The sequence below is a fragment of the Phaseolus vulgaris genome, chromosome 6, assembly GCF_051622355.1.
Source record: "Phaseolus vulgaris cultivar YP4 chromosome 6, ASM5162235v1, whole genome shotgun sequence".
Lineage (NCBI taxonomy): Eukaryota > Viridiplantae > Streptophyta > Magnoliopsida > Fabales > Fabaceae > Phaseolus > Phaseolus vulgaris.
This window is the reverse complement of record NC_143503.1, coordinates 32,247,506-32,266,104: the sequence shown is the minus strand read 5'-3', so window position 1 is coordinate 32,266,104 and position 18,599 is coordinate 32,247,506. Positions and strand designations below refer to the sequence as shown.

Below are 18,599 nucleotides of genomic sequence, written 5' to 3'. Positions count from 1 at the left end.
CTTGTAAGCACCAGCTGGCATGAGACACAACTTATACAATAAGGACACAACAGTGAAAAATCTGAAGTGTCCTACGATGATTTGAAATGTCATGTCTGATTAAGTGTACGTCTCTGCATGACACCCAAACTGCCACGAGACACAACACATAGCAGAAGGACTACGAAGTACTAAGTCAATTGTTTAAAATGGTAATGTTCATTTAGCTTTTAACATTTGTCTAAGAAGCACCAACTGGCATGAGACATGACATATACAAAGAGGACACACCACCCGGCAAAATCTAAAGTGTAGGATTTGATCATGACCTTCCTTTACGTGTCTCTGCTTCAAAGATTTTGGAGCTAAATACAATGCCTATTATATGTCTTTTTTCAGCCTTCACCGAGCATCTGTCTTGGGAAACCTTTCTTACAATAGTGTTAGAAAAGAAAATATTCTGTCAGTTATGCAGTTGAAAATTGAACTCCAGAGCATCTTCATCACTTTTTTTCCACCACAATCAGAATCCAGCCCTCTTTAGGGTGAACATTTATCACTTCTCTGTGTAAACATGCAATCAGCAAGGACGATAAAAAGATTCTCCTGTTTCAGAAATTTAAGCCTTTTTTTAAAAAGTTGGTGGGGTTACTGATGCCAGATATCGCTGGAACAAAATTTTGTCACTCAAATATACTTCAGGGCTGGAACTTCAAGGTTCCATCCACTACCATTTTACTTTAGCAGTGCTTGAGGTCACAAAAAATTTTCCATACTGATTACACAAGGTTAACTGTTCCTACCCTGTCATCAAACTTATTCATCGATGGCTAGTCAATACAAATTGATGCGTGGTTTTGTTTAGTCACCCACAAGCACAGAAGACTGATTCTTGGCTATTCTCTTGTCGTTTTGTTTTGTCCACTTCAAATGAAAATACCTTGATCTTCACAGTTTGTCTGTGCTAGAAAAGTATGTACATAAGTACGTGTATATTAATACCTTTGAAACTACTTTAGCGTACTATTATTACTGAGCAGGCTAAGTCACCATGTCAGGACTGTAACAAGCTGCGCTTGTATTTTATCTTTACAGAGAGTGAAAATAGTCCAAAATATATATAGTGACTTTGATAATCACTGTGTTCTTTATTTGGAATAGTTTACTACAATAGTGATTCTTTTAATAAAACTAACAAAGTACTAGAATGCAAAAAGATGAAAAAGAAGTAGAGAAGTGATATTTTTATATCACCATTTCATTTTTTTAATTTAAATACTAATACATATCATTATTAAAAATAGTTGTAAAATTGTTTTTTTAGTGTGTTAAAGTATCTCTTGGAAGAATGAAATATAAGTTCAAAGTATTTATCTTTTTCTCTGACTCAGAAAGTAAGGATTGGTATTAAATTTTGTTTTCATTATATTCATCGTATTAATTATGTATCCATTATTATCCTATTGTCTCACGTTTCCTTAATTATTGACTTTGTGAATTCAATACGAATTAATAATCTTCAAGACCACGTCAATGTGTATCGTAATAGCTTGTAGACAGCACTGGTTATAATTTTTAAAATAAAATATTACAAATAAACTTTAAATTTAACTTAATTTTATAAAATTAATTTATAAAATAGATTTGTATATAATTATATACTATCAAAATGTCTATATTTAGTGGATGTAGATCTGGTACATTTATTGAACTTACATATCACTTTAGAACTTCATTTCTGCGAGTAGAAAAACAATTGAGTTAATATGTATTGTTTCGGTATCCACGTGATCATATCACATATCTATCGCAACAAACAATTTTCACATAATATAATTATGAAGAAAAAATCAACATAAGAGAATATTTTCCCGATTTGCCACTGTCTTCTTTTGCCTTCTAAATACTTTAGTGTTCAGTGCTATTATTTGTAGACAATAATATCATCTTTATTTTTGCTTAATTAATAGGTTACCAAAGATATGCTTGCTGTGTGATTATATATACGTGTATGGTTGTCATTATATTATATTATTACTATTAGGAAAATTTCGATAATTATTATAAGTCATTTATCTGTCACGCAATAATAGCAGTTTAGTAACATGAAAAAAAGTTTTTAACAGATTGATATTTCTACTTTTAAATGAAGTATTAGTTTTATTAATTTTTTCTGTGAATTTAATAATTTTGAAAATGAAGTATTAATTTTTTCTAAGTTTGAATAGTATTCAAGGAAGGTTCCTCTCGCTTTCCACTTAACCATGGACATTGACATAATATCAGATGTTTTGTCTTCTTGAACTACTCAGCACCTTGCTCCAAATGTGTGGATATGAATATTATTTCAAATTTTATTGTCAATTGCAGTCAAATTAAATTTTGGAATAAGAATAGTTTTAAATTATAATAATAACAAAACCAAAACATCCCAAAATCGTTAATGAATGACATTGCCACTTGCTTGCTTTATTGCAATGAATGATCCGGTTTAAATATAAATAAATAAAATAAAGCTAAAAAGTATAACAGAAATTTTTAATTAATATAATTATTTTCTTGTAATAAGATAATATAGTTGTAATGTGATATTGTTGACTTTGGTGAAAATGCCAATTAGTTGAAGAGATAGTTACTCAAAGAAGTTTAAACAGAGAACATGGTAGTGGATGTCGAAAAACTTGATAAGTTTATGAAAAAAACTTGATAAGTTTATGAAAAAATTTGATAAGTTTATGGAAAAACTTGATAAGTTTATGAAAAACTGGATTTGCAACAATTTAAAGAGAAAATTCATTCTTAAACTAAGGAGGGTTGAACGAGTAAACAATAAGTATAAATTCTTAAAAAGTTAATAGGTTGGTTATTGACCTTATTATACTTTCATATTTCTTTTAAAATTATTTTATCATATTTATTTTTTGAATAAAACAAATAATAATATTATATTAAAATAATACAGATATATTAATGAGATAACATAATTAATATAAATATAATTAAATAAATTAAAACAATATTCAACTAAAAATAAATTAAATAATGTAAATAAGTAAAATAAATAATACTGAAAATAAATTAAATAATCTAAATAAATAAAATGGACAAGTGTCAACTAAAGATAAATTGAGTAATTTAATAAAGAAAATGGATAAGGTTAGTGATATGTCATTAAGAAAAAAACTATAATAAAATAAATAAATAAAATAATAAATGTTTCATTTCTGTTTTTTTATCTTGATAACTGTATGCATTTTCTCCCTCTCTCTCTTATATTTCCCCAAATCACGTATTCACCCCCACCACCACATATATACGTGGTAAAAATTTGTTTTCAATTTTTTTTGTTTTAAAATTTGGATAGTGACAGTGACAATAGATTTTTTAGTGAATCTTGCTTGTACAAAGAGATAAGACAGACTTAAATGTCTTTTTTTTTATCATAATAAAATATTCATATAATGTTTAAATAATATAATTTTAATATATTGTATGATGTTACACTATATTTATGTCGAGCAACTTTTTTGTCAAAAAAATAAATTTAAAGTTATCAAAATACTTTATCTTGAATATGACATTGAGAAGTTAAGTAATATCTTGAATTTTAATACCATATCACAACTAAAATATTGAAAAAAAATACTACTAGTTATTTATTTTTATTAGATGAATGATATAGTTTATATAAAAGCTAAAATAAAGTTAAGAAAACAAAACAGAAAAATAGCACCTGTTTAATAATAATAATAAACAGTTATGACATATTATTTTTGAGAAGTAATAATAATAATAGTTTCAATATAGTTTTTCAAATGACACAGTAAAATACCTGCCATTTAACACCGATAATCTAACTCCTCTTATTTTACAATAACAAATTAAAAGATTAAAATTACATCATTTAAATTATGAGGATGAAGGATAGAGTTTGATATTTAGTGTTATTTAATATTTTTAATCAAAATTAAAATTTGATTTATACATAGTGTAACGGAGAGATATTAAATTTTATTAACTTTTCAAAAAATAATTTTATTTGAATTTTTGTTTTTGATTCTTATGTTTTTTTTTTAATTTGTAATTTTTTAATTTTTATGAAACAAATTATATATGATAACAAATGTTAAACTTTATTCTCAATAATTTACACTTTTACCTTAATATTTCATTAAAAAATTGCTACGTATTAATAATGAATCAGAATGACTTGATTTTAAGATGTGAAAGATCAAATATATATAATTATATGTTTTATTTAGACAAAGTGATTTAAATTTATTGAATTCAATTATTTTATTACATAAAATATTTTAATAAAAAAGCATTGAAATATGACACAATCAATAATAATAATTTCTCTTAGTTGATATTCGTTAATGTATTTGTGTCAAAATTTGATAAAATTTATTTTAATATTAATAAACTTTTTTTCTCAATTGATGTTATCCAAAATTATTTTCACTTGTCGTCAATCAGATTTATTTAGATGGATATTAATCAGAATTATTTTTACAATATTGTTAATTAAATTTTGTTGTTGACTTGTTATTAATGTCAACAGAAAAAAAAATCTATTTAATTTTAACTTAAAAGTAATCACAGTTAATGTTGGTTAATTTTTTAATTAATATTAAAAATAAATCCTAAATTATTAATAAGATAATATTATTGTTGTCAGCCATAGAAAAAACATTCATTGCAAACATGAAAAAGTAGATAATCCCAACAAATATCAATTAGAAAATTCTAATTCACATCCAAAAAAAATATTCTTGTTGACATGAATCAAAAAAGTCATGATTAATATCAAACAAGAAATAAAAACTATTTATAATAAAAATAGTCACATCAACAGTGTTTAAATTTCAGTCAAATAAACAAACACCACAACTAAAATTAAGCTAGAAAATTAAAAAGATTTATAAAAAATCAAACATGAATTTGATAATATAAGGAACTTTAAATATTTAAAATTTTTAATAATCCAATTAGTTTCATCAAATTTAAAAAATTTAATTATTTAAATTTTTTTCTCAAGTAAATAATACATTTTATTATAAAATATTTGAAATTCCATGTAATTATCCTATTAAAGTTTGTTATTCCATACATTAAATAAATGAAGGACTAAGTCAGGAGCTAAGGCTCCTTATCCGAAAATCATTTGACGTGCAAAAATACATGGACTGTGTTCAAAAGAAAGGTAAACAGAAAAAATCATTAATATTAATTAATCAAATCTCAACAATGTGGACTCAATTTCCAAGCTCACGCGGTTCACCTCACGTGACAACCGACAAACACTAAGTCCAACCAACTTCAAATTGGGACCTCCATTAGCCATTTCAAGCAAAAAAATTCTTCAACTATACTCAAAACAATCCCAAAAAGTATAATTTTTATTTCACTTTTTTAATTATTAATAATTATACTTTAAATTTAATTCAACCATATCATATAAAAATATGTTTATGAATAATTTAATAAATTTTAATTAAAATAAATTTAAATGACTTTTTATAAAATGATTTGTCATTGAATTGAATATTATTATATATGAATCTAATTATTTGTCTTATTAAAGATGGATTAAACTAGAACTTTTATTCTTTTACAAAATACTCAAACATGAAATACAGTGAAGTGTATGTAAAAGATAATAGTTTGGGTGAGTATTTAGTATAACAGTGTGGGTGTGGAAAGAAGAGACATTGGTGTTACTAATAAAAGGTCTAAAATGAATGGTGTAGATTCTGGTGGAGCCTGATAGCAAGTGGTTAAAGAAGTAGATCCACCGACCTCTGCAGGTAATATTTGTCTGTTTGGTTTAACCTTAACTATGAGGAAACCAACCACATGAGATGAGATGGATAGGGATAAGAATCTCTGGGACAAATATTCATTTGTCGCCTGTGCATATGAAAGGCTTTTGAATAATCTGAGCCATAACTTGGTGTTTGAAGAGATGAGATGAGATGAGAAAAAGAGATAACAAAGCCCATCCTCAACCATGTGTATTCAGGATTGAATATCTGGACATTGGCTGTTGCCTACTGTTTTCTCAATACTTTTTCATCAAATAGGATAACATCACTTCAATTTTCCATTATGCTTCTGCAACCCTTCTGTAGGGCTTCAGCCAGATTGGCCAACTGTAACCATGACCCCACCACCTCTTCCTTAGCTTTTTTCCTATATAAACTTCTCTTTCCTTAAGCCATCCAAAAAATTAACAAAGAGAGAGATACACAGCACAAAATCAGATTACAAACTCTTGTACTTGGGCTTATACCCAATTAGGAAACTCTTTTGGTTCTCAGTTAGATCAAACGGATATGGAGGTTGCAGTTGAACTTGAAGATGACCTATTCTTTGCAGATTTGAGCAAGGAAATTGCTCTCCTAATCATGGATGAAGATGAAGACCCTCTTGATTCTTCTCCTCCTCACTCTCTTCAGGTTCTTTTACGACTTTCATCTCTTCAAACTTCAAACTTCAAACACATGCACCACGCATATTTTTTTCCCTTAATTATAGCACTTTGGGGAGAACTTTCTTTGTCTGTTACAGTAATCTTAACATGGTTAAACTAATTTTCAGGCTTTCTCTGGGGCAATTTATCCTCCTCCACAGTTTACTTTTCTGTATGAGCATGCTTTGAGGAGAGAAAGCAAAGGGACAGGTGTGTTTATCCCCCAGGCAACACAGCCAAGAAGGAAACAGAGGAAAGGAAGAGCTAGTTCATATGCAAAACATCAAAAGCAGTCTCAAGATACCAGAATGGTTTCTCAAGTTCCTAACAAGAATTCTTTCAAATCCAGAAATGGCTAGAGGATACTATATAGATCCCTGTGAAAACCTGCATAATCTTACAAATTCTACTGATTAATTTCTTCGCCAAGTTTTAATAATTTTGTGGATCTAATTCTTTAGCCAGGCAATAATGGTTAGTTAATTTGTATTGTTTATATATACAGGTTAATAATGTACATGGGAAAACCATATATACCAAAATATTAGGCATGGTGTAGGAAGGTTCACCCAAGGTTTTGCTGCCTTCCTCTGCAGACAAGCATTTCATTGTTATCTTATCTGGTTTCTTGTGATAAGTTTGTCATTGTTTCAAAGATATTAGTGTGACTATTTTATTTCCACTTTTCCTTTCTACTCCCTGTATAACTATACATCACCAAGTTCATCCTTTGTTTTTGAATTTGTATTTATCTATTAACTCAATATCTCTTCTTCACATGCTTCAATGTGTTAAGTAGCGATTGGAAATGAAAAAGAAAAAGAAATGAAGGGGAAAAACAGAGGGGAAGTAAAAGTTTTTTATTCCATAGAAGAATCCAAAAAAAAATAACTAAGGCTAGATACTGCCAATGGCTTTTAGGTTTGTTTTTTTAAGTAAGCTCTCTTCTTATGAAAGAAAAAAATTAAATTCGTTTTTTATATAATTTCTTTAATATTTTTACTTACGAATTATGCATAAGTAAAAGGTAATTGTGTTTATTTCTAAAGAAATTACAAAAAAAACCGTTATAAAAAAATTATAATGGAGTAAGTGTTACAAACTTGTTTTAAAATTTATTTATTTTATAAAATCATTTTAATCAAAATTTAACTGAAGTTGTCTTTTTCACTTCTGGTTAATTTTTTTTTTTAAAATCAAACACACCATTTTTATTATACGGAAATTGTGTTTATGTAATATTTGTGTATAGAGAGCTGAAAATATCCTGAACGGAAGCTGCTATTTTTTTCTAATCTAAAGCATCTCTCAGCCACCAGTTAACCGACAAACTATTAAGAAGCGTGTTCTCTGTAGAAAAAGTAGACCCAATTTTGAATATAGTTCGTATTTAAAGTAGACTTCCAAGTTCCACCACTCACAACATAATTAATAACATTTTTTTTGCATTGTGATGTATATATATATATTTTCATTTAAAGTTTAGCGTTGAGATTGGATTGAAAGTTTAATTAACATAACTGTTGGTTTGAAGTTAAGTTTATCAAAATTAATTATACTTAATTTTGGACCTTAGAAATATTTATTTTAGATGAAATCAGAGTTGAAGTGAATTTATGGATTTTAATTTAGGAGAATATAAGTAAGCAAATTATACTTATTTAAGAGAGTATTTTAATTTATTATAGTTGTATTACCTTACAAATATTGATTAAATTTTTTTGAAAGAACTTATCTGGATATGGATTTGTAGACCCTGAGATGGAGTGAAGAGTTTGGATAGTGAATAGTGAAGGAAAAGCTTGGAACCATACTTTCCTGGAAGACAACCTAAAAGAAAAAGTCACAAAAACTAACATAGTTTTCACTTTATCGTTTACTAGATCCCATTAGAAGCCTTGGAAAACAAAAGTGTTGTTTATGATTGCAAGCATAAGCTTTCAGATTTGCTTATAATAATAAATTTGTGAATCTTCCTGCCAAGATCTGCTGTCTAAGAATGCTTTTTTTTTCTTACTTGCAAGTTACACCAATTTTCCTTTTTAATTTTTCAAATTTATTCATAAAACTAAATATATTTCATTTTTTCAAAATTTTTCCTTATAGCCGACACTCTCAAGAAAAAAATGAATTTCTTTATCCACGCCTTTTCTTTTTCGTCTCAATTTTTTATTGCCAGCCAAATACCTCAAGTATAAGTTTTATCAATCCTTATCGTGTTAGACGCAAGACCAAGACTCTATTTATTAACTTTCATTTAGATAATGTTGATCCAGATTTTTTAAAGTTTATCTATTATATTACTATGATATGGATAACAACTTCTATATTTTTTTGTTTATTTTTTTTTGTCTATATAAGTTTCTCTTTTTATTACAAAACTAAAAACATAAAAAAATAGAAGAAAATGAATAACTTTTGTAATTAAATCTGAGTAAAACAACGTATTGGATTAAAGAGGTGTATGAATCCGATTTTGCTTTGAGGTTGATGAAAGGGTGCATGTTGGAAGCAATATAAGAAGCTTTATTTTGTTGGGTATAAAGAATGGAGGGACACATTGAAAGGATCACTCATTGCACACTGAAGAGACAAGCCAGACATGGTACTACCAGAGTGGCAGGGATGCTTCCTAGATTTTTAGGATATTTACCGCAACTTTCCTTCATCCTACATTTCACAACAAGAACATTTTCATCTTTCTTCTAAATCCATGCTCAATCACATATTTTCCATAATTCATGTTCCTTATTATTCTTGTAAGAATCAAACTACTCTCTCTACTCATTTATAATTTTTAAAAGATATCATGCTGCCATCATCTTAAAATTTTTGTTTCCACCTAGTAATCATGATTAGGATTATTAGAATTAAGATTAGAATTAGGGTTAATGTTAAAGTTAAATTTGAAATAGGTTTATTTTTGAAAGTATATTCTATTTATGTATACTTTTGTTACTATATGAATTTTAATCTAATTTTTATATATATTTTTTAATAATATTTTTTTATGTAACGACAGATAATTGTTGTTGTTTGAGGTGTCTAAGCAGTTTTGCAACAAGACTTTTAACTTAAATTTCCTTAATGTAAGTTCTTTTACATGAATTTTTATAAAAAATAAATGAAATTTGATATTAAGATTTTACTTATATAAACAACTATATTTTTTTCACTTATTTTGTACATGAGTTAAAAAAAGTATGTAACAATATATAATATAAATATAATAGAAGAATAAGAAAAAAACTTATTTTTCCTTATTAACAAGTATTTTATTATAATTAGAACTTCAAATGAAGGATACAAATCCTTGAGCTCTCCCAAATTAAAAAGTTTAGAAGACAACCACATTTTTACTTAGATTGTTTTCTTAGAGGCGTTTATTGTAAGAATTGTGTGTTTCGTGTTTTATAATTTTAAAGAGTATGTGTGTTGTAAGATGTTTTTTGTTTTAAATATTGAAACAAATATTTAATTACTAGATCATTGAAACATATCTTCTTATTATTTTCATTTCTTATTTTATGTGTATCTTTGATTTGTCTATATCTGATATGCACGTTAAGGAAAATACAAATATGACATGATGATGAATTGAGTGTGTCTCTAGACTATCGAAATCTTAACATTGATATTATAATTTTATAGAATAAATTTTTGATGCCTCCACTTTTTTCCAATTATGATCCTCACTTTCTTTCATTACTGAGTAATTATTCTAACTAATCCCCCATTTTACTCTCCCCTTATCCTAAAAATCATTTTCCATAGAGACACATATTTATTCTCACACTTTATAATTTATTATACTTTCACACCACTTCCATTCACCTGTTCATAAATTAAAAAAAAAAATCGAATCAATGAAATGACTCAACACAGAATGCGGACCAGAATAATTTGGGCTAAAAAGATAGAACATGAACTTGGCCCAATTTAAGAAAGGCCCAGTAAGGACCCAAGGCAATTGGAATGTTATTTTTGTCTTGGGACACGATTCAATTCAGTGACGAGCCTGCGAGAACTTTGTGATGGCTTCCGCTGTGGTGAATCGAGGTGGTTGTCGGATCATGAAATCAGTGTCTGCAGTTCTTGGTACGAGGTTTTACGCCAAGGTTGCAACTGGGACTGACATAGTCTCTGCCGCACCCAATGTTTCTCTCCAGAAAGCTCGTACCTGGGACGAGGGTCTTGCTTCCAAGTTCTCCACCACTCCTCTTAAAGACATCTTCGAGGTCCCTCTTTTTCTTTTCTTTTTTCTTATGCCATTCCATTTTTTCAAACCTCCCCTCCTTTTCACTATATTGCTAATGTCTTTTTTAATCCCTTTTAATGTTCAGGACAAGAAAGTTGTCATCTTTGGGCTCCCAGTAAGTTAACTTGCAATTTTTCTGATTATTGATGTGTCTCTAGAAAGTTGTCATATTGATGTTTTATGGGGATGAATAATTGCTTCCTTTGTTTCTAGAATGGAATTGTATAAAAGAAATGTGATTATTCTAAGAGTAATAATTCTTACGCTTTGGTTATCTCTCAGGGTGCATACACAGGAGTTTGTTCAAACAAACATGTTCCTCCTTACAAAGAGAATATTGACAAGTTTAAGGCTAAAGGGATAGATTCTGTTATTTGTGTGGCTATTAATGACCCGTATACTATGAATGCGTGGGCTGAGAAGCTTCAAGCCAAAGAGGCTGTAAGTTATCCTTGTCTACTTGTCTCACTATTAAAAAAGAAAGTTTCGTGTGCTTAGAGGTTTTACTTTTCTCATTTGCATTTCCCTTGCTGTTGAATTTCTGTTGCTAATTTCTTGTGTGGCAATTAAAAGATCATTCAATCTTGAAACATGTTTGTAATTGAGTGTAGGATGTCCTTGTGCTGTGCATTGTCATCTTGTTAGAATTAGTCAGGAGTTTGAAGATAATGCATCAGCGGTGCAGTGACTTGGTTAAATGAAATAGATGAAAGTTGTAGTAATTTAATTTGTAGTTTGGGGTTTAGGGGCTTATCAGAAGAAGACTTCTATATCTTAGTTTTTACATCGTGTTAAGATTGAGCATAATATGTTCAGTAAACATGGAAATTCCTATGTTGACTATCATTTATTCATTGACCTCGATGAATTTTAATTTTCTTTTATTTGGTGTCTTTTGGTTTTCCCATTTCCTTTATTTTGGGAAGAGATTGTTGAGAACAGACTCTCTCTTGTTGGTTAAAATTTATTGGAAAATACAAATCAGGAGAGAGAGGCGTCAATTAAATTGTAGACTTAAATCTCAACTAATGATAGAGAATGTGTTTAAAAGAGGGTGTGTTCCTAACATCTCTCTTTTGGAAATGGGTTATGTGCATTGTCTTTTCTTATGTTATATAAAATTTGTCTCCAGATTGAGTTTTATGGGGACTTTGACGGGAGCTTTCACAAGAGCTTGGAATTAGTTACTGATCTCTCGGGTGCATTACTTGGAACTCGATCTGAAAGGTATGTTCTATACCATCATTCAAGTAAGACTTGTTCACTTGAACAACTGTTTGATTTTGATCTTGAGAAACCTTGCTTTCTTCCTATATTTTAAAACTAGACCACTCTTCAAAATGTTTACGTCACAAGTTCACTGTTTAAAAAATTTAAAATGGACATAAAGTACTGATGAAACTACCAAGTAATGACAACATAACAATGTAAGTATATTAACAATGTGTTAGGATACACAGAGAAGAGAAATTAGTTAGAATTAGAATAGTCACGAGTTAGTTACTTGAGGTGTTAGTTATTGGATATAAATAGGAAAGAAGGAGAGAGAATAGAGGAAAAAGTATGATTTTTGTAGATTGAGCATTAGCCCTTGAATTGAAGGAGAGAGTGCTCTCCTATTTCTTGTTCTTTTCATTCTATTCACAAAATTCTTTCTTTTATTCTCTTTATAATTCTTGGTTCCTAACAAGAGAGTGCTCTCCTATTTCTTGTTCTTTTCATTCTATTCAATAAAAACCTTTCTTTTCTTCTCTTTATAATTCTTGATTCCTTACAAGAGAGTGCTCTCATATTTCTTGTTCTTTTCATTCTATTTATAAAAACCTTTATTTTTTTCTCTTTATAATCTTGGTTCCTAACACAATGTCAAACCATTTTCATCATCCTAAATATATATTTTAAAGAGGAAATAGACATTATAAGTATAATTTATCAGTTGGCATTTTCAAAAGAATAATAATAAAAGTTCTGACTCAAGTTGATTTGCTATCGCTTACTGTTTTTTGGCCAAATATGGGTTTTGGGGGTAACCATACCAGAAGCCAGACCAATTGATTGGTTAACTAGTCCTTAGAACATTGGTTTCTTCAGAAGACATGTCTATTCCTTTTTTGAGTTAAAGATTACATTTCAATTCTAAGAAGAGTAGTTATTGTTTCCTTGTAGATGGTCAGCATATGTGGTAGATGGAAAGGTCAAGGCTCTTAATGTTGAAGAAGCTCCATCTGATGTTAAGGTTTCTGGTGCAGACACCATTTTGGGACAGATTTAAAGTTCCTGTTGGTTTGTTTATATGTAGTAAGTCTTCAATAAAATGTACCTAAGACTTCCTGCTGATACAAGGTTGTCAGTTTGGACTTTTTTCTGTTGTCACTACTCCCTTCTTCCCTGCATGCATGGTTATTCGGTTGAGTAAGCTTTTAGTATACATCATATATATCAGCTGTAACTTTGGTATTTTATCACTTCTTTATTTATATACAGTCTTACTTGTTTTTCTGATGAAGTTTCCCTTGAGTTTAGTAACATCTCATTGCAACTTGAGTTCCTTACGTATTTTAGTGAGTCCTATTTTATTTTTCTACTCACAAAAGTCTTTATTTTGATTTGGAAAACTGTATTTTTAGTAGTTAAGCAACTTGATTGTAGTTACTTATATAAGAACTCTATAAAAACTCATTAGCTTCAATGGTATTTTGGAGTTGCTTAACTTTAAAAATCAACATGATACATTGATGTTGCGACTAGTGGAAGGCTTCCATGAGGTTTTTACACTGTAACACCTTTTAGCTGTATTAGCTTAACTTGTGTGATACATTCAGGAATTAATTACTATGTGTTTTAAAGAGATATGACACCAAATCCTTCCTTACATATCAATTCTAGTTTGCACAATTTGATTTTTGGTCATGGGCGTGAGGGGTGATTTTTGGGATAGGTAAACCCTGCATTTTTAAGTTCATGTCTTGTTGACCTTCCACCAGAGCTATCGATCAAGGACAAGTTTAAGTATTGAAAATAAGATAATTTCCTTACATACATTTTTTTGGTATGTAATTGCATGTCTTCTATTTTGTAACAACATTTTTATCTTTTTTTATGATGTTTTTTTCTTAAGTTTTTCATGCTATAGGTAGAGTTAGTTTAGATAAATTACTCAGTAAGTACTTCTAAGAAAATAAAACATGAGTTAAGAAGATAAAAATAATTAATTTATGGCCATCTTTTGAAATCATAAGGCCCTTCTCACTTTTAAACACACTAGCCTATTTGATATTCCAATTATGGAATATCTTTTTCATCTTGATTGGCTATTGAATCACATGATATGCATAATTAACTTCCACTGATGCTTAAAATATTTAAAACAAGATTAAACATAGTAGATATGGGTATTAGATCTTTGCATGTAAATAAATATATTGATTCAAGGTGCTAAACATACATTGCATTCAATACATTTTTCAAACATAAAAATGGTTAAGAATGGTAGTTCTTAATCACAGTAAATTTTACTGCTACTTTTGTTGTTTTAGAAAGTGAGAATTCCAAATGAATTTTTAAAATGCTGTGAAATTTATGTTTCCTTGACATTGTTATTCAGTCTGCTGACGTAACAACATGTGTCAGTAATGTTAGGCTGAGAAACATTAATCTTCTCAACTCGAGCAATTTCTCTGGCAAGGTAGTTTTACGCCACGCATTTATTTTAATATTAAAGATGCATATTCAGGAAGTGATATAGATTACTAGGCATGATTTTAGAAAAATTAGACTGAAAAGTGAAGGACTGAATTAGTGACCAAAATTCTTTTGTTTCGTAAGTATTTACGTGGCGGAATTACTTTTAGAGCGAAGAAGCAAGAGAATAATGCCGAAGAAAGACAGGACCCAAAAAGGTTAATTGAAGGACAAGACAAGAATGATAGGTTTATGTTGTTATGTAAAGGCAGAAAACGAATGCATGTGTTGTTTTGTTCCATTGGCGCTCCCAACGAAACGAAAGGAATCCCAACAACGAAGCCATGACACCCACTTTGGTGAAGCGAGTCATGAAATCATTGTGTGCAGCTCATGGAATCAGGTCTTCTTCCTCTTTCGCAAAGGTTGAAGTTGGAACTGACATACTCTCTATTGCACCTAATGTTTCTCTTCAAAGAGCTAGAACATGGGACGAAGGTGTCGCTTCTAACTTCTTAACCACTCCTCTCACGGATATCTTCAAGGTCCCCACCACCTTCTTTTCCACTATCTCTGTCATTCTCATTCTCAAACCCATCCTTTTTATCTTTTCTCTCAGTTGCTGTTACTAATGTCTCTCTCCACCATGCTTCAGGACAAGAAAGTCGTCATATTTGGAATCCCGGTGAGTTATATCTTCATACTTTTCTTATTACAGCGTGTTTGTAAACACGTTTGAGAAACCTTAATTTTTCGGCTGAAAACATGATCCTAGACCCTTTTTGTAACTTTATTATTAGTTTCTTTCTCATAAATTTAAGATGTGAATTTGAAACCAAACACTGTTAGTTTATGTTGTACTTCAAGAAAGGAAAACTGTTACTTTTAGAAAATGAATTTTGAGTTTAATTTAACTTCATAAAGCCTATTTGTAAGATGTCATTTACATTCATTTGTACATTATAATTTGTTCATATATCTATATGATATCAGGGTGCATTCACAGGAGTTTGTTCAGAAGAACATGTTCCAACTTACATGGATAATGCAGACAAGTTTAAGGCTAAGGGGATCGATTTTGTTATCTGTGTCGGAATTAATGATCCATATACTATGAATGAGTGGGCAGAGAAGCTTCAAGGCAAAGATACTGTAAGTTATCCCTCTCTTCTTGCCTTACTAGTTTCTTCTTCCATTTCTTTTAGTTATTGATAAACTTGGTCTATAAAAATTCAGAAATATAATTAATATTTCATTTTTATTAAAATCATATGATTTTAAATTAATTTATTTATTGATTGTGTTTTTATTATTTATATTTTTATCTCCCTCTCCTTAAGAATGTAATTAATAAAATAATGATTACTATTCTTTTGATTTGAACTTTTAAAATGAGAGGTGAAAAACCACTTGTTTCTTATAAATTGTTACTTAAAATGAAACAGGGTAGTAGTTTCCTTCGCATTTGAATTAGCACATTGTTACATTTTTGGTCTAATGTTGTATTTACAATTTTACATTTACCAAGGTTGAATTATTTTACTTCTGGGTACTTGTTACGAATGTTGCCTTTTCATTTTGTTTTTTAAAATTGGACTTCCAGATTGAGTTTTATGGGGACTTTGATGGGAGCTTTCACAAAAGCTTGAAATTAGTTACTGATCTCTCTAATGTGTTGCTTGGATCTCGTTCAGAAAGGTATGTGTTATGTACCCTCTTTGAATTAAGATTTGACACATTCTACCTTTCACACGAGCATTAGTTTTGTTTTGTTATTTGAGATTACTTGCTTTCTTCTAATGTTTTTATACTGAACCGAACACTGAAACTGTGAGGTCAAAAATTCATGGTTAAAAAGGAAATTAAAAGATGGATGTAACGTAGTACCAAATAAAGGTATTATGAAAAGGTAAATATGTTTAACAATGTCCGATGCATGTATTACTATTCTATTCTTTGACTACAGATATAAGATGTGAATTCTTAAAAGAGTAGATATTGTTTGATTGTAGATGGTCAGCATATGTAGTAGATGGAATAATTAAGGCTCTAAATGTTGAAGAAGATCCGTCTGTTGTCACAGTTTCTGCTGCACAGACCATTTTGGAACAGATCTGAGGTTTGTGCTGGTTTGAATGTATGCATAAAGTTGAACTTACAGTTTGAGGTTGGTTTATATAGTCAGTAAAATTGATTTTGATAGAATTGAATTAAATCGTTGAACATGATTGAGGTGTATCAGGTTTCTTTGTTTATTTTTTATTTTAAACTTCAAAAGAAATAGCTGAATTAGGTGATGTTTGCAGGTGATGATCAATTAATGGTGTAACTGGAGAGTTTTGAACTTCTTTCTGCTGTAACCGGGAAAGAAGTTTGTGCATTTATGTTTGGTACTCCACTGTTTTTGTATTTCATTATGGTATCATTCATTGTATCATCTTTATATTTTTAAATAAATATTTACTATCTTATTTTCATTATTTTATTTAAAAATAGCAAATTAACTAACTTAAATAAAAAAATAATGAAAATTAAAAATTAATATAAAAAATAAAAAGGTTATAAATGAAAAATTATATGATTTAATTAAAAAGTTTTTCCTATCTTTTTAATTGTCCTCCTAAATAAGGTTCATATCTTATAGGATGAATTAAAAAAGTTATATCACATTCCATTCTTAAATTTTAAATTTTTAGTTTTTAATTTCATATTTTACTTTAAAATTTAGTCAATATAATATTTTTAAACAAAATAAGGAAGATTAGGGGTGGCAATGCGAGCTGGCTTGCCCTGCACTTGGTCCGCCTCGCATAGAATTTGCGGGCTGATTTTTCTAGTCTACTTCGCATAAGAGGTCAATCCTGCTTGCATAAGAAATATTTATTAAAAAATATTTTTTTAAATAAAATTTTGAATTTTTTTTATTTAGATGCATTAAATAAATGATCTTATAATATTATTTTCATGAAACATACGTAGTAAGATGCTATTAAAATTTTTGAAATGTAAAATATGAGGTTATATGAAGAAAATATGGGGTGTAGAAAAAAAGAGTATATATTTTAAAGTTATACAAGTCAATCCGTCTCGCACTTGATCCGTGCGGGCTGCGAGTTATGTGAGGCGGGCCAGTGGGTTGAAATAAACAATCCACTGCCACCCTAGTGTAATTTTTTTAAAGTATAAAGAAGATAAGTGGCATTTATTGAAAACATGAGGGAGTGAATCTTTGTCTTAAAACTAAAAGAACGCAAGTGTTATTTTATTAAAAACATAATAATAGTGTCTGTTATATTAAAAAAGATTTAGAAGATAATTCATTTTCCAGAAGATTTAAAATATTATATGATAAAATATGTTGTTTGGTTAATTTTTTTCAAAGAAACTAAAAAATTTAAAATTCATAAGATTAGTTTGATTAATTAAAAAATAGATAATTTCAAATTCTATTTCTTCTCTTAATGCTCTCTTATCGGCAAATTCAATGTGTCGTCCACTTGATTAGAATTGACAATGTTGTCAGGGTTTGATTATTTTCATTTGACATTGTCAAAAAACATTTTGTCGACCTAGATTAGTGTTATTTTCCAATTAAGATTTTTTTTCCCTTACATTAGCAATATTTTGTTAAGTATAATTTATTTTTGTTGGTGTTAGTTTGAGTTATTTTCATTTCATGTCAATTAGAGATTTTTTTTTCCTACGACTAAAGTTGTTTTTTTTTCAAACATAAAGTCGAGGTTATTTCTCAACTATCATAAGTCAGGATTTTCACAACATTAACAAGGACTTTTTTTAAGAATATTAGACCAAGATTAATCCTCAATCCAAACTAGTCAGTGTTTTTTCCTCTAATGTCAAATAAAAAACTTTGCCTCACCTTAATTAATCTCAACCAGTGAAGCTTTGTAGTCCACATGGTTTGAAAGCTCACCAAACAAATAATGTCCAATAACATTAAAAACAATTATAATTAATGCTTGTCAAAAACAATTGTAACAACATCAGTTGAAAATAACATGGACTAGTGTAAGCTGAGAAAAACCGTTCTACTAATTTTAATTATTAAATATTCTTTAATATTAAAATATTTATTTTTTGTATTTAATAATAGTTGAAATATTTCATCTAAAAAAAATCAATAATTTGAATTATTTTATCAAAACAAAATGTTTAAGAAATGGAATAATTGGAATAAAAGTTATT

At 28.9% G+C, this 18,599-nt stretch overlaps 3 protein-coding genes across 6 annotated transcripts; all 3 read left to right on the top strand.

Annotated features, from left to right (window-relative positions):
* Positions 1 to 5,689: 5,689 nt before the first annotated feature.
* On the top strand, positions 5,690 to 7,136 carry LOC137832254 (uncharacterized). The gene is made up of 2 exons (XM_068640314.1): positions 5,690 to 6,440; positions 6,583 to 7,136. Exons 1-2 carry the CDS (start codon positions 6,318 to 6,320, stop codon positions 6,811 to 6,813), a joined length of 354 nt encoding a protein of 117 aa, XP_068496415.1. The 5' UTR covers positions 5,690 to 6,317; the 3' UTR covers positions 6,814 to 7,136.
* A 3,294-nt stretch (positions 7,137 to 10,430) lies between these two features.
* PRXIIF (peroxiredoxin IIF) lies at positions 10,431 to 13,218 on the top strand. Its single transcript, XM_068640309.1, has 5 exons — positions 10,431 to 10,692; positions 10,798 to 10,827; positions 10,995 to 11,153; positions 11,845 to 11,939; positions 12,879 to 13,218. The coding sequence occupies exons 1-5, from the start codon at positions 10,489 to 10,491 to the stop codon at positions 12,982 to 12,984; spliced, it is 594 nt and encodes a 197-aa protein (XP_068496410.1). The 5' UTR covers positions 10,431 to 10,488; the 3' UTR covers positions 12,985 to 13,218.
* Positions 13,219 to 14,255: 1,037 nt separating this feature from the next.
* On the top strand, positions 14,256 to 16,870 carry LOC137832252 (peroxiredoxin-2F, mitochondrial). 4 transcript variants are annotated; one of them, XM_090303284.1, is made up of 7 exons: positions 14,256 to 14,397; positions 14,538 to 14,938; positions 15,049 to 15,078; positions 15,387 to 15,545; positions 15,997 to 16,091; positions 16,406 to 16,560; positions 16,700 to 16,870. In XM_090303284.1, the coding sequence occupies exons 2-6, from the start codon at positions 14,738 to 14,740 to the stop codon at positions 16,509 to 16,511; spliced, it is 591 nt and encodes a 196-aa protein (XP_090159410.1). In that variant the 5' UTR covers positions 14,256 to 14,397; positions 14,538 to 14,737; the 3' UTR covers positions 16,512 to 16,560; positions 16,700 to 16,870. The 4 variants fall into 4 exon arrangements, with proteins under 4 accessions (XP_090159410.1, XP_068496411.1, XP_068496412.1 ...); XM_068640310.2 differs by lacking the exon at positions 14,256 to 14,397 and having other exon boundaries at positions 14,501 to 14,938; positions 16,406 to 16,512; XM_068640311.2 differs by lacking the exon at positions 14,256 to 14,397 and having other exon boundaries at positions 14,501 to 14,938.
* The last annotated feature ends 1,729 nt before the right edge of the window (positions 16,871 to 18,599 follow it).